Source organism: Leuciscus leuciscus (assembly GCF_965113295.1).
Source record: "Leuciscus leuciscus genome assembly, chromosome: 2".
Lineage (NCBI taxonomy): Eukaryota > Metazoa > Chordata > Actinopteri > Cypriniformes > Leuciscidae > Leuciscus > Leuciscus leuciscus.
In genome coordinates this window covers 32,629,235-32,645,401 of record NC_138726.1, presented here as the reverse complement: position 1 = coordinate 32,645,401, position 16,167 = coordinate 32,629,235, and the positions used below count along the sequence as shown (strand labels likewise).

At 39.2% G+C, this 16,167-nt stretch overlaps 1 protein-coding gene across 1 annotated transcript in view; it reads right to left on the bottom strand.

The window, feature by feature from the left end:
* The window catches only part of malrd1 (MAM and LDL receptor class A domain containing 1), a 57,332-nt gene that overhangs the window by 13,890 nt on the left and 27,275 nt on the right, over window positions 1-16,167 (bottom strand). Inside the window, exons 14-23 of the mRNA XM_082162110.1 lie at window positions 15,475-15,634; window positions 15,180-15,336; window positions 14,875-14,985; window positions 13,393-13,606; window positions 12,683-12,930; window positions 4,470-4,755; window positions 3,991-4,236; window positions 2,256-2,413; window positions 1,330-1,507; window positions 6-134 (exon numbers count right to left, since the gene is read on the bottom strand). Of these exons, the coding sequence (XP_082018236.1) occupies window positions 6-134; window positions 1,330-1,507; window positions 2,256-2,413; window positions 3,991-4,236; window positions 4,470-4,755; window positions 12,683-12,930; window positions 13,393-13,606; window positions 14,875-14,985; window positions 15,180-15,336; window positions 15,475-15,634 (1,887 nt within the window). The remainder of the gene's footprint in view (window positions 1-5; window positions 135-1,329; window positions 1,508-2,255; window positions 2,414-3,990; window positions 4,237-4,469; window positions 4,756-12,682; window positions 12,931-13,392; window positions 13,607-14,874; window positions 14,986-15,179; window positions 15,337-15,474; window positions 15,635-16,167) is intronic.

Here is a 16,167-nt window from a genome sequence, read left to right as displayed (position 1 = left end):
CTTACTGCAGTCTAACTCATCGGACTCATCCGAACAGTCAGCTTTACCATCACACTCCAAATGATACTCAATACAGTCTCCATTATTACACACAAAATCTGTGACAGTGGGGCATGACCCAGGATGGACAGCCCCTGAAACACAAGGAAATTATTTCAGTCTCACTGATCCAAAACAGTGCAATTTAAAAAAAGAAATAAAAGGTAATCTAATAACAAAAATTTGAACATAAGACATCTAACAATAAAAATATGTGAAATCCAAATGATGCGCAAGCATGACCATATTCAACAAGTTCAAAATAGCAATAAAACATCATCCATCAAGAGCTTATTAGCAAGAATATCCTCAAATTATGTAAACATAAAATGACAGTAATGGAAGATTATTCAGGATAAAATATATCCTGTTTAATTATAAGAAACTTAATTCTTCACGCTTTGATAGAGCTAATTTATTTACACTGTTATAGTTTTTATAGTTTTTGCCTATTACATTACAGACAGCTATGAGTAAGTGTAGTTTAGTTGAATTAATGTACATAAAAAAAACAAATAATAAAAAAAAAAACATGGTGGAATTTAGTGAAGACCAAGAGGAACCACAAATGCAAAAGGGTCATGTTTCTTAGAAAACCCGCAAATCTCATGTTTACACATAAGCAGATGATAAAGCCATGAATAGTCATTTCTAATAAAAAACATTGTATTTGTTTAAAAAATGCTTCAGTCCACTAACGTTCAACAAAATTTAGAAAGAAGCCTGGACACAGATTGATTGGGTTTGAAATCTCTGCTTTACACACTTCTTCGCTAATAGATCCACAAGCTCAAGTGTAATTACTGTGATTCAGAAGTGTCACTATGCAGATTAAATTTGACAATTTCAATGTCAAGCCTGAAAACCGAAAGAGGAACTTATTCTGACTTTCATGTTGTTCCCTGATGGCTTGTCAGAATTAGCAAATCAATTCTTATCCAATTAAATGGTGATACTGCTTTCCATCAGGCAGTGCTAAGGACAACCCTTAGAGCCCTGTGCTGGTCGCACGCTTATGCATGAACGTGAAGCAAAAGTGACTCATGGGAAATAAATGTGAAGATGAGAACTGGAGGCATTGTTGCTTCCCCCTGAGCATCACTGCTCAAACTAGTCAAACTCGCCTGCAGCTTTCACTTGTTTGCTATGGACCAGTCTGTAGAACATGTCCGCAAGCTTAGCTAGTCAGATATACAGTATCAGCTTGTTCACTTCAAAGCTATTTAACAATTCGAATTTTTTCGGGTTGGACAATAAATTTAATTGACTTGCATGGGGGAAAAAACTTACATGGTGCACAGTCAATGAATTGCAGGTCGTCCAGAGCCGCTCCACCACTCACATCTTGTGTTCGTACAACTTCAAATATTAGAATAAAGTTCCTCAGGTTCCTCAGAGACACTTCCGCTCTTCTCCATTCCCTGTGCATCTGCCGCTCTGTCCACACCTCCCTAAGCTCATTTTCTGTCTGTCCATCACAAAGAAGGCAAAATGCTTACAACATTTGCTGATTCAATTCCATATACTGTAAAAATCTAGACATTTTACTAAATTCGTTGAAATAAAAAAAAATCATATTATGAAAATAGTAAAAAGCAATTAAAAAAGTGCAAAAAAATGCATTCTTATCTATAGACAAGTTTTGTTAAAGTTACCATGAAACCAAGATTTACAATACTTATTTTAATCATTTAATTCTTATTTTAATATTTTTTTATAGAATGTTTCAGTGTTTATTAAAAGATTTATCCATGCAAATCTTTTTTTTTTTTTTTTATAAATGATCCCCCGTAATCTTAATTTTTTTTTAATCTTTATTCTGACATGGATTAGCTTCTTACAGCAACTGTAATCTATTGCACATAATCTCAGATTCACGCAAGGTTCATAACCCCCTTGAGGTATGTTTCATAGCATTTATAAACTTGAAGTGCTAAATGGTTTATTTCAGCTAGGAATCACACATAACACAGCACTGAAAAGTCTTGCAAGAACACGTTTCAAGTTTTGACAACTTGCTGTCGTAAATTTCAGCTTATGTCAAATAGAGCTACTGTATAAAGACCTCCACACATTCCCTGATTTAAGTGGTATATTCCAGTTGCCCTGTGTATTTGCTCCACCTGGTAAGATCTCAAGTGTGCTGTTTATTAATAAATGTTTTTGGAGCTGTAAAAGTCAGTGTGCGGACTTACCTCTAAGATCTAGTCAATTACCTTAATAAAGAGACGGATGATTCCTGTGGCTTTTTCAGAAATATAGTACCAGAAGACAAGTTTACAATTGGCACTAGACTCCTTCCACACAGAACTTCTCATGTGAGCTTTATCACCCTTCAATCCCACTGGAGTGGCTGCCAGATATACAAAGTGGCCTGTGTAGAGAGAGAGACTGACGTTAATAATGTTGCGCTGCTCTACCTACAATATGTAAAAGCTTTCATATCATAAAAAAAAAAAAAATCCTTCATCCAGCATTAGTGTCAAGATTTAATGGCACAAACTTCACACACTTGAACTCTCTTTAGCACCCTTGTAACTAATTAAACATAAGAGACTCATAAAACTCATGCTCAGTCTCCTGATGTATAGTGAAAACTCCATCTCATTCATTGATTAGGAAAACTAAACAAGGGGTTGTGGGCATTATCAGCCTAAAAAACATGTATGTATGAGTATTTCAACTCACTGGAAATAGTACACTACTCCTTGACATAGTATTTTTAATGTAACCTATATAATTTTAGATGCACTAAACCTAATCTGGCATACAACCGAATGGAAGTCTAAGCCAAACAGACGAACTCAAACAGGGATAAGGCTGTGATTGTGCTTGAAAAAACAGGACTGCCAAATGGGGTGATGTGGTAAGGGCATCTGAACATCATCAGTAATGGTTTTCCCAGCTTACTGTAGCTTTCATCAGATCATGGGACTCCATAGTTCTGTTGATGCTAGAAAACCTTGCTTATGGAAGGACATACAAGGAATGGAAAGCTTACAACTACTTGAATAATAAAGATATCTTACTGAGATGGAGTAAAGGAGGGCGCCAAATCAATAAAGGAGGCTTTATTACAGAGACAGGGGCTCTGAAATCTTAAACCATGTCTAAGACTGGCAAGTCTTTACAGCTTACAAGAGAAATTAGAAAATGTATTTTCATTCTACCAGACTGGGTGTATCATTATTAAAAAAAGTTCTAAATGCAAGTTTCGGGAGGAGCTGAATCATTTGGTCCTGACAGTCAGTGACAATTCTTTCAGCATCCCTCTACCTTCCCACCACTTCCTTTTTCTACTCTTCCTTATTTTATCCAATAAGCTACTGTTATAAGGGGTAAGCTTGGAACTTGGGCCAAGACGATGAAAGCAAGCGAAATTCATTTACCATTATTCATTAAGGCTCTACGGGCAGGGCAGGTGAACTCATGCATCAAAAGAACAAAAGCAAATTATCTCGCTAAATGACTGGCAGTTAGTTCAAGTATCACCACATCTCCGATAACCTTTACAAAGTGTTGATGTCTCCCAGGGAGCTTACAACAGATGAGTAGAAGCAAATAAATACATCTTAATCCTCAATGCTACCAGCAATTACCAGAAAAATGCAGATGATGCGCAAACCTTTCGACAAAAATAAATTTCTGTTTCTTTTCTTTATTTCAGTCATCTACGCAGCAGGTGCAAGATGTGCTGCAATTAGCATTTTGAATGCTCTGTGAATTATGAGGTCTGAGTTTTAAAATATCAAAATAGTGTAATTACACAGGACAGAATTTTTGCTTTCTACCTTTAGTCTTATTGAACAGGTAGATGAGCTGTAAACACATTATTTACAGAATGTTTCTAACGTGGGTGTGAAGGTCTTTGGGTGGCAGTTTGGTTAGGCCTCCATGTGAGATCCTTGAGTTTTGCTTATACATATGCAGCCGTATACAGTAAAGTCTTACCACTTTCATTCTTAAATGTATGATCATGAGGAGGTCTGATCATATGAACGGAGCCGACTCCAAGGGCCCAACTAAAGGTGTCCGCTAGGCTGTTATTCCAACCACAGCGCCCATGTTCAAATGAGCAGGATGTCCCACAATCCAACTCATCAGTTCCATCTCCACAGTCATCAGTAAAGTCACATTTCTGCTCTCGCTTGTAACAATTGGCATTGTTACACTGTAAAGAACCAGGTGGACAGGATCCTGTGAAGACACACACACAGATAAATATTATAATGCATAAAAACAAAAGATGTTTATTTTATTCTGCTCATTACAAAATGTTCATGTTTCCAGTACTGAATGCTTCTCTTACAATCTTGAACTATCGAGTCAGAATTTTTTTTTATGTTTTTGAAAGAAGTCTCTTATGCTCATCAAGGCTGCATTTATTTGATCAAAAATACAATAAAAACTGTAATGTTGTGAAATAGTACCTAGGAGTAATCGGGGAGTAGTGCCTGTCTCAAATCTGCTACTGAGAATACAGCCTGATGAGAAGATGATGTCATCCAGGCAGATGTGAACTCGAGTATTGAGTCCCACCTTGCCTTCAAACATAATGCGGAAGTTGTCAGAAGATGAGAGAGGCACTTCCTGTCTGCTCCAGTAGTTGCCTTGATTTCCAGTGAGGCTGAGTAAGAGTGAGCGACTGGAGTTTGTAGACATGTACACGTTTAGAGTGCCAATGCCGTCACCAGACATGTGGACGTAAAAGACCATCTTGGAAAGCATACAAGAAAGAAAGAATTGTAACATCAGCTAAAATCACAGTAATGTACTGTCATTACTGTACACAGTACTGTCACAGTAATCACAGCGGAGCTGATGTTCCGACCAACAATACGATTGCTAGTGGAATATATTTTATACAACAATCAACAAAGAAGTGGTTAATATTAACTAACTTACATTTTAAATCGGGGTGCAAAACTCAGGGCCACAGCCCTGCAAAGTTTAGCTTCGACCCTAATTAAATTAATCTGATCCAGCTAATCAAGTCCTTAATGCCTGGTACACATTGTACGTTTTTGAACCGTTCCAATGGTGGCGATTTCTGTGGTCATGGATCCTAAACGGTGGTCTTATGTCGGCCATTGTCTTGCTACCAAAGATAGCCTATGATAATTTTCTGACAGTGCCAGAAATTTTGCATGATCATCTCACCGTGACCTACGTCTACTGTATGGAAGTAAAATAATGCCAAATGTTTTTGAAACAAAAAAGCCTGTTGAATTGTACTACTTGAAAAAAATATGCATTGCATTAACCATGCTTGCATTTTAATGCATTATATTTTTAGGACTTGCATTTTTATGGGCTGAAATTCAACATGGTTGAATATTTAAGCTGTGAATATTTCAATTCAGAACATTTCAAACACATTTTCATTAATAGAAATTCAATAACCCATTTTCACCTTTCATATTTCACTTCCAAAAGATACAACCTATAATATTTAACAGGCAATTTTCGGTTCATTTTATTTCGCTTTACAAATTTGCTTCCACAAATTCAGTGGTTTAAATTCGACAGTAAATTCAAAATCGACATCCAGGAAAAGCAGTAGATAACCGAGCACAATCTCCATCTGCTGTAGTCGACCTCACCAGCAGGTGGTGCAAGCACTAATGTTGACGGAGACCAGAGCAACAGTGAGAGCTCCACTGGACCGTGGAGAAGTGGTGAGCCTGGACCTTGGAGCAGGGGTGAGCCTGGACCTTGGAGCAGGGGTGAGCCTGGACCGTGGAGCAGTGGCAGGCTTGGACCTTGGAGAAGTGGTGGGCCAGGACCGTGGAGCAGTGATGGGCCAGGACCGTGGAGCAGTGGCGGGCCTGGACCGTGGAGAAGTGTTGGGCCAGGACCTTGGAGCAGGGGTGAGCCTGGACCGTGGAGCAGTGGCAGGCTTGGACCTTGGAGAAGTGGTGGGCCAGGACCGTGGAGCAGTGATGGGCCAGGACCGTGGAGCAGTGGCGGGCCTGGACCGTGGAGAAGTGGTGGGCCAGGGCCGTGGAGCAGTGGTGGGCCTGGACCGTGGAGCAGTGGCGGGCCTGGACTTTGGAGTAGGGGTGGGCCTGGACCGTGGAGCAGTGGCGGGCCTGGACCTTGGAGCAGGGGTGGGCCTGGACCGTGGAGAAGTGGTGGGCCAGGACCGTAGAGCAGTGGTGGGCCTGGTCCGTGGAGAAGGGGTGGGCCAGGACCGTGGAGCAGTGGCGGGCCTGGGCCTTGGAGCAGTGGCGGGCCTGGACCGTGGACACCGACACGGACACCAGCACGGACACTCCAATTATTTATAAGTATAAATAGCATCTAACTACTAATTACTCTTACTGCAAAGAAAATATTGCTATATTTATATAGTGGAAATATAGTGGAAATTTGCTTCCACAAATTCAGTGGTTTAAATTCGACAGTAAATTCAAAATCGACATCCAGGAAAAGCAGTAGATAACCGAGCACAATCTCCATCTGCTGTAGTCGACCTCACCAGCAGGTGGTGCAAGCACTAATGTTGACGGAGACCAGAGCAACAGTGAGAGCTCCACTGGACCGTGGAGAAGTGGTGAGCCTGGACCTTGGAGCAGGGGTGAGCCTGGACCTTGGAGCAGGGGTGAGCCTGGACCGTGGAGCAGTGGCAGGCTTGGACCTTGGAGAAGTGGTGGGCCAGGACCGTGGAGCAGTGATGGGCCAGGACCGTGGAGCAGTGGCGGGCCTGGACCGTGGAGAAGTGTTGGGCCAGGACCGTGGAGCAGTGGTGGGCCTGGACCGTGGAGCAGTGGCGGGCCTGGACCGTGGAGAAGTGGTGGGCCAGGGCCGTGGAGCAGTGGTGGGCCTGGACCGTGGAGCAGTGGCGGGCCTGGACTTTGGAGTAGGGGTGGGCCTGGACCGTGGAGCAGTGGCGGGCCTGGACCTTGGAGCAGGGGTGGGCCTGGACCGTGGAGAAGTGGTGGGCCAGGACCGTAGAGCAGTGGTGGGCCTGGTCCGTGGAGAAGGGGTGGGCCAGGACCGTGGAGCAGTGGCGGGCCTGGGCCTTGGAGCAGTGGCGGGCCTGGACCGTGGACACCGACACGGACACCAGCACGGACACTCCAATTATTTATAAGTATAAATAGCATCTAACTACTAATTACTCTTACTGCAAAGAAAATATTGCTATATTTATATAGTGGAAATAAAATCTATTGCTATTTTCACTCAGTGTAAATAGAATCTAGTTGCTACTTACACAAATAGCCGCTGCATAAAAAAAATGCACGCACAAGAGAGAAGAAAGCTGCCTTATGAATGGCAGGGGTGGGCCAGGACCGTGGAGCAGTGGTACGGACACTTGCATGGACACTGCCACAGACACGGACACCGGCACCGACATTCGCATCTGTATGTAATATGCATAATGGCTCCAGTCAGTGTCTAACTGACTGGTGAATTAGTGAAAGAGTCTGACCTTTCAAGATCAGACATTTGATTGTGGCATGCATCTACTCACATGCACGTACACACAAATTTTGCTACTTTCACTATGTATATAACACAAAATCTAAAAACAACAACACCAACAACAAACACTTCTGTTCTTAATTGTCATTTAAAAAGTCTAAAAACGTCTAACCATGGCTGACAAGTACACACAAAAACTCCTCTTCTTCAGCTGCTGCTTGTGATTGATTGATGGAAGCTGAATGGGAGGACAATGGGAAAACGAGTCTCCGTGGGCTAATTATCTCATACGCACATACACACCTCTAAAAAGAATGAACAGTCTGTCAAGTTAGAGGAGATCCAGGAACATGATTATCTTTCCACACAAACTGAAGCAAGCTTTGAAAGGTGCTCCTCTTTCTCACAGACACTGTGTGTGTGTGTGTGTGTGTGTGTGTGTGTGTGTGTGTGTGTGTGTGTGTGTGTGTTTTTGACAGGATGATGGAGTGCTGCCTGCGGGCAAGAGGTGTAAAGTAACTAATTACAAATACTTTCGTTACAGTACTTGAGTAGATTTTTTTTTTCTACTTTCTTGAGTATAATTAAATTGTGGTACTTTTACTTTTCCTTGAGTGGAATAAAAATAAAGTATTCAACTTCGCTACATTTATTTTTCACCAGGAGTACAAAGTACTTTGACAGAGGTGCCGACGGAGCAACAGGACCAGAGTCATAGAGAGAGAGAGTTGCGACACTCCCATAGACCTCCGTTGTAAATAATGGCGGCGCTTTTAACCGCCTACTTCCGGGATATGAAGATCGGAATAGTTCCAAACACTGTCATTTGGGCGTTGGACACCATTCACTTACATTGCTGCGCGTCGAGTTGTTCCAGAGTTAAGTTGCCGAAATATCGACCTCTTTTGAATTGTCAACTGTCTATATTGTATCAGAGGCCCTTTGCGATGCTTATACTGGTCTTCATTTGTACATGCACAGCGTAATTATTTTTATTTTATGTTGGTTGTTTCAACCAATTTTCAAGCACTGCCTGCTAGCTAACGTTAGTTAGCTAGCGCGACTTCGTCAGCTAAGAGTTCGGTAATGAATCGCTACCACCTTTATAGCAACTTTTATTTAATTTAATTTTTTGGGATATACTAACTTTTCATTATGTTATTATTGTCTTGAGTGAAGCGGCTTGTGAGAACAATGCTGGACCTTTAGGATTGTTATGGCCATCACCAGTCCTGTCTGTTTCATGGATCACCTGCCCCTGGTTTTTGTTTTTCTTGTTCACACACACAAGCACACATTTTTGTTGTCTGTCATTGTTTAATAAAAAATATTTTATTTGAAAACCTTCATTTGTATCAGCCATGCTTAAATTCGTTTTTAATCTGTTATAGTTTTGATAATGTGTATGGCTTAATCTTAAAATAATATTCTTAATCTTAACATGATCATGTTTCACGTTGTGGTCCTGGGGGTGGCCACTTTCATCAGATGAAGTGAGCTAGCTTCTAAGCGAATTCTGAACGGACCGCCACGGCAGACCTCTTTGCGTGATCACGAAGGTAGGCTAATGGCTGAATCAAAATTTATAAGCAAAATCACGGGAATCAATAGCCTAATACAGCCCAGTTGTGCTAAAATAAATATCATGAGACGTCCATCATCAGATGAATGATATGGAAAAGTTAAGTTAGAGCCGCTAAAGCCAGTGCTACTACCCATGCGAACATGAACACTAAGCTTTTCCCTCCAAAAATATAGCTTAAAACTTCTCCAAATGCAAAACTGACATTAACAAAATGCAATAATGCAATAACAGCTGAAAAAGTACTTGGGTGTGTGTTTTATTTTATATTTACCGTTCAATAATGCAATCGCTGCTGTCTGTCCCATAGAAGAACATGACAGCCAGCGTACGTTTTGGAACTATTGGGGCTTACATGAACCACGTGACAGCCATAGCGGCGACATCAAAGAGTGTCGCAACTCTCTCTCTCTATGGCTCTGAACAGGACAAGCTGACATTTGACAGACACTTTCAAAACTACTGCGGTGTAGCCCTGCGCTTCAGCCAATCACAGACAGGTCTGAAGCGCTTCATCCAATAACTGACAGGTCTGACTCGGGTGCAAAACCAATCAAAACTTCCAGTTCGGCTAGGGGGCGGACTGTTCAAACCGCGCTTTGACACTCGATCACTGGTGCTCGCTCGTGTTTTGAATCAGTATCGCTAACGTTTCAATATTTTAGTGAATGTAAGAATGTAAGTGTAAAGCTATGCTCATATTCTGATTTTACATTTTAATTATGGCACCTCCTGAAATGGGTCATCCCATTGATAATACCAGAGCACTTAGCAGTTGAAGTAAATAAAAATCTCGGCTCATAACATGGACATAGTTATTGCATGGACAGAGCAAGAACAATGTGTATAAAAGTGTATAAAATACATGCACACAGTTCAATTAAATGGTAAAGCTGGCCTACTTTAACAATACAGTTACAATCAATGTACGAAGCAAACTTTTCAACAACAGTGAAATAAGATTGCATGATTTATCTGTCAATCAGAAGCATGTGAAAGTGTAGTTCGTTACTATAGCAACAGTGGGCTCCCAGCACATTTTCAATTTAATTTAATTTAATATGTTAACCATATCCCACTTAATTATTATTATTTATTTTTCTCACACTTAACCTTCTTTGCTTTCAATTATGAAATTAAAACATTCAAATGATCTTACCTGGACTTTTAAAAATTAGTAGGCTAATAAAACAATTGCTCTTGACAACAGGGAAAGCTAGTATGTTTGCTTAGCATACCGTCTCTACAACACTACAATTTATGAGTTTAATATCATGTTTTGCTCCTAAATCACAATACATGTCAGTCATGTTTGAAATTACTTCTGTGGTTTCATGTTGCTTCTTAACACAGGGTGAGAATATATTATTTTATTAAATTCTATGAATCAAGCTATGTTGATTCGCATTGCATTAAAGGGTTACCTCACCCAAAAATTAAAATTAGCCCATGATTTACTCACCCTCAAGTCCTTCTAGGTGTATATGACATTCTTCTCTCAGATGAATACAACCAGAGTTATATTAAAAAATGTCCTGGCTCTTCCAAGCTTTATAACGGGTGTGAATGGCTGAATTACTCCACACGGCTCCAGTGGGTTAATAAAGGCCTTCAGAAGCGAAACCATGGGTTTTTGTAAGAAAAATACCCATATTTATAAATTTATAATCTAAAATAACTAGCCTCCACCATACGACCATACGCATACTACGCAATTCGACTTGCGCCACAAGAATAACCCCTGACGCATGTATAGGATGTAGGAGTATCGAAAGATTAGACGCTCTCGCGGTTTAAACAAATAGGGCTGTGCAACAAACTGAAACTCCTCTTCTTTTATATAGAAATCCTCCATCATTTCTCTTTGTTTTGCTCTTTCCTCTGAGCTTCCACGTTCATCATTACGTTGTGCGTCGGGTCAGGGGTTACTCTTCCACCGTAAACCGATGCGTACGGCCGTCTGGCAGAAGCTAGTGATTATATTTTATAAAGTTTTAAATGGGTATTTTCCTTACACAAACGCATGGCTTCACTTCAGAAGGCCTTTATTAACCCCCTGGAGTAAAAGTGGAGCACTTTTATCATGGATGGATGCACTTTTTTGGGCTTCCAATTTTCTCCAGCCATTCACTGCCATTATAAAGCTTGGAAGAGCCAGGACATTTTTTAATATAACTCTGATTATATTCGTCTGAAAGAAGAATGTCTTTTACACCTAGGATGACTTGAGGGTGAGTAAATCATGGGCTAATTTTCCTTTTTGGGTGAAATATCTTTAAAGATAGTGAACTACTAACTTTAAAGACATTCATCAATTTTATGAAAATACCTGAGATAGCTTGATGAACAAGATATATTATCTTGTTTGTCTTCATGTTTCATCAGTCAAAACGTCTGATGTCAAAATGTTATTAAATCCATATGAGGCATTTCCTGAAATGTCATAAGTTTAATACTCCTATGAATCTCACTTGTGGACTTTGCGCGAGGTATGAATCAGTACTGGGCTTTCAGTATGAATGAAACCGATGATATGTGAGTATTCAGCGCTCTATATCTCTATCATCTCCCCATTTTGGGTTAAAATAGAAAAATAATACTAAAGTACTTTGTAAAGTAGTTACTTGAGTAGTTTTTAAGCAAGCTACTTATTTACTCTTACTTGAGTCATATTATTTTTCAGTACTTCTACTTGTACTCAAGTAAATTATTACTTAAGTAGCAATACTTTTACTTAAGTACAATTTCTTAGTACTCTTTCCACCACTGCCTTTCTCCCATTATATTCAGTCAACCCAACAGTCAATCTGTGGATCTAACATTGCAGGGGAATCAAATATTCTGAAATTTAAGGAATTAAATATCCTCATTGTGCAAATGATCTAATTGAAAATAGCAATATATCAAACCTTCCTTAATAAAACACAAATATTTTTAAGTATTAAGAATTGAATACTTGAAATAAGTATTTCCTCTGTATTATCTAGGGCTGTGAAGCCACCTTGCTGCTGTTCTCAGTTGTGTCTGCAATAAGGAGGCATAAAAATACTGTAGAAGTAAAGCATTTTTGGACTGGTAGATGATCAGCAAATACATTTTAAGAGGTTTCACAAGGTGCTGGGACATTTTTATATTATATTTTTTATATATATTCAGTACTCATTCCATTCAGTATTATTAGCAGCTTTATCATGTTGCTCAGGAGCTAATTACCCTCCTCCATCCCCAGCTCCTCCTCTCGTCCAGTCAGGACTTGGCCTTCTGATATTCCTCTTCGAATCAGACTCTTTTTTTCTTGAATGTTGTACATAAATCATTAAATATTAATGTTATCTGCAATACATTTATGTTAGTTCTGTTCTGTTTACCCTAAGGGGGTTATCGCTGCTCTCCCTGCTCTTAGGCTGCATGGATGGCTGGGAGTTCTTGTCCAGAACAGAACCATATCGCCAATCCAAATTGTATGCTGCTAATTGTCTATCATCTTTGACGATTGTGGTCCAGACAGAACTATCATTCCTGTACACTGCTTTTTTGATTGTTTCCATTGCAATTCTTCATGTAATGCAAGTACCAACTGATCTTGAACTACAGTGAAATAATAAAATAAAAACACCAGTGAGCACTTACTTTGCAATCCTTGCTGCGGGGATGAAAAAGAGGTCCAAGGATTCGGGCAGTATCTCCTGTGTTCTGTGGGAAGGATCCTTCTAGATATAAGTAGTGGCCTGATGGATTACGGAGGGTGTGATCAGTGGATGGTCCAGTCCCATAAGTGTGCATATTTCCTGGTTTTATCAACCAATCAAAGTCATCATCTTGGCTCTGTCTCCATGAGCAAAGGTCAAATTCAAAATTGCAGCGACCACTGTATCCCTCTGGAAAAGAAAACATTAATACTAGATTGTGAAAAATGTCATCATTCACTCACTCTCATGTCATTCCTAACCTGTAGGACTGATTTTCTTCAGCAGAACACAAAATAACTTACTTTGAAGAATGCTGGTTTCCAAACAACAACTGTCCTTTTTATGGACAAAAAGAAAAGAAAAGAAAATGACAGTTTTTCAAAAAAATTCTTTTGTGTTCCATACTGTAGAACAAAGAAAGCCATACAGGTCTGGAAAGACATGAGGGTGAGTAAATTATGACAGCATTTTAATTTTTGTGTGAACCATCCCTTTAAAAAAAACACGACTGCACAAGCAAAGCACATTTAATACAGTATGTGTGCCGGATGTAAAGTTATTCCATAAACAAAATTTGTGACTGGCAAATGAGATACAGTTGAACAAACATCTGGGAAAAAGTGACAGGAAAGAGGATGATTTGTTTCTCACTGCATATGTAATGATTCTCATCTGAGCCATCTCCACAGTGATCAATAAAGTCACACAAGTTGTCCTCAGAGATACAATGACCGTTGGCACAGATGAACTCGTTGTTGTGACAAGGAAGATCAGACGTTATTGGAAGGGCACAGTCCACAAATGCCACGTCATCAACAACAACATCACCCATGTAGCTGATGCCCCTCTTAGCTCGAAGAACCACCTATTGATTTTATAAAGCAACATGCTGTTAAACTGCAGTAAACTAATGTACTTTATCTGCTCCACAATACTTCCATACAGCTGCATAGTCAAATGCACAAATCAAAGCACTAATTCATATTACCCTATGAGACATGTCAGGTAAACAGACTGATGTAAAAGCTGTCATACTGTACACATCACTCAGAATCAATTTATTGTCTTTAAAAAAGGGCAACAAGAATAAATAAAATAATTATAATAATTATATATATATATATATACACACACACACACACACACATACATACTGTATATATATATATAAAGAGTTGAATTGGAAGTGCTTGAGAGCTGCTGCGTAAGTTAAAGGGCACTAAGGCCCCTGACAGTACACATACTGTAGCAAAAGGGCACTTAACACTAACGAGTGAGGGTATCGTGAAGTATCTAGCACAATGAAGAACTATATTTGTAAGAGTGTTTATATTTAAACAGTGTTGATAAATATTAATTATGCAAGGGCCAGATGGAGAAAAGGTCATGATATTTCTTACCAAAGCATCAACAGTTCAAACATCAGCCTGACACATAACATTTTACTGCACATTTCAGGAATACTAAACACACACAGTTCTTTGATCACCTTTATAAAAAGTAAATACATTTAATAAATTCTATAAAATTTGTTTACTTAGTTAACAAATACAGTTCAAAAGTTTGGGGTCGGTAAGATTTTTTTAAATGTCTTTTAAAGAAGCCTATTTTGCTCTCCAAGAATACAGTAATGTTGTGAAATATTATTGCAAATTAAAATAACTATTTTAATAAAAGTGTAATTTATTCCTGTGATGGCAAAGCTGAATTTTCAGCATCTCTTCAGTGTCACGTGATCCTTCAGAAATCAGTCTAATATGCTGATTTTCTGCTTAAGAAACATTTATCATGTCATCAATCATGTTTCTGACAAAAACAGCAAATAATTTAAAATGAAAATTTTTTTTCTAAAACATTTGATCAGTTTAATGTATCCATGCTGAATCAAATTATTAAAAAAAAAATGTCAATGCTGTTTTTAAGTAAAAGTATTCAATTCTTAATAATTTGAGAACCAAAGGGGAAAATACTGTATATTTAAACACTAACTTTTGAAAAATTAATTAATTAATTTTTAAAGAATGTAAAAAAAAAAATGTGTACCTTGAAATGCAATGTAAGTCGCTTTGGATAAAAGCGTCTGCCAAATGCGTAAATGTAAATGTAAAATGTAAATGTTTCAGAAACACTGACCTGTATGTTATGACGGATTCCTATGAAGACCTCACCCCTCCTCCAGCTGTTGCCTTGGTTACCATTTTGGGACCAAACTTCATGTGTGACAGTACCTGATTTGATGAAGACCTGCACATATAAGATTGAGATTGTTTTGACAAACTGATAATTGGTCTCAGGAAAATACTTCATAACAAACAATTTAGACAAAATGAAGCATGAAATTTATTCTGTCACAATAATATGTTTGATGTTTTCTAGGCTTGGGTTACCTATGCAGAAAATGAATAAGAATAATATTCATAATTTCTAGATAATTGTACCTGCAGAGTTCCAACAGTGAAGCCACTCATGTGATACCAGAACACCAGAGTGCACTGGGGTCCTGTTATTTTGATGGGAGCAGTCAAGAGATCAGTGGTGTGACCATATCCTCCATTGGAGCTGTCTGCAAATATATACCAACCCTGTGAAGAACCACTGCAAAAAAGTACATGTGTACAGATGAGTAAACACAAAGCAGAAAACACACTGACATAACATGCAAACCCGACCATGCATTTATAAATAAAAGCACAAACACATTCCAGCAAATGGCGGTGTTCTGTCTTTGCTCACAGCGTGTGGTCATTAGCAGGTCTGTGGTTCTGTTCTCCTTGGTGAATACTCTCCCCTTGTCCTGTCTGCCAGCAAAAGGCATGTGGAGGAACAGGAGTTGCTGGATCACTTAAATACCATCCACAAAGCGTGCCACCTTCAAAATCACAATACTCCTTCACTGAGAACAGAGAACAGTAATATCAGAAGTTTGGGGTCAGTAAGATTTTTAGGGCCAGATTTACAAACAGCTTGCGTCAGTGCAAACCCTCTTTTGGCGTTAAAAAACTACTGTCAGGATTTACTAAAGTACTAAAATTAGAGCTGAAAAGGCATGGACAGAGTTATTTTTGCGGCTGACCTTATCGCATATGCATTTGTAGGAGTTTCCCTTTCAGACGCAAAATTTATGGGAGGAGAGTATTTAAATGAATCACGCAAGGTGATTTACTAAGGTTTGCGCTCGTCAATGTACTGGTGTTTGCGCCATTATTTACTGCCCAAAAAAAGAATGTCTTAAACCAGACGCTACCTGGTAGATTGCGTTGGTCATTATGGCTCTCATCAGCAATGTTTTGGAATTGCGCTTTCACGCTAATTTGCCGTTTAATAAATCTCCCCTTAATGTTTTTAAAACATTATGCTCACCAAATCTGCAATCATTTGATCCAAAATAAAGTAGAAACAGTAATATTGTGAAATGTTATGCAATTT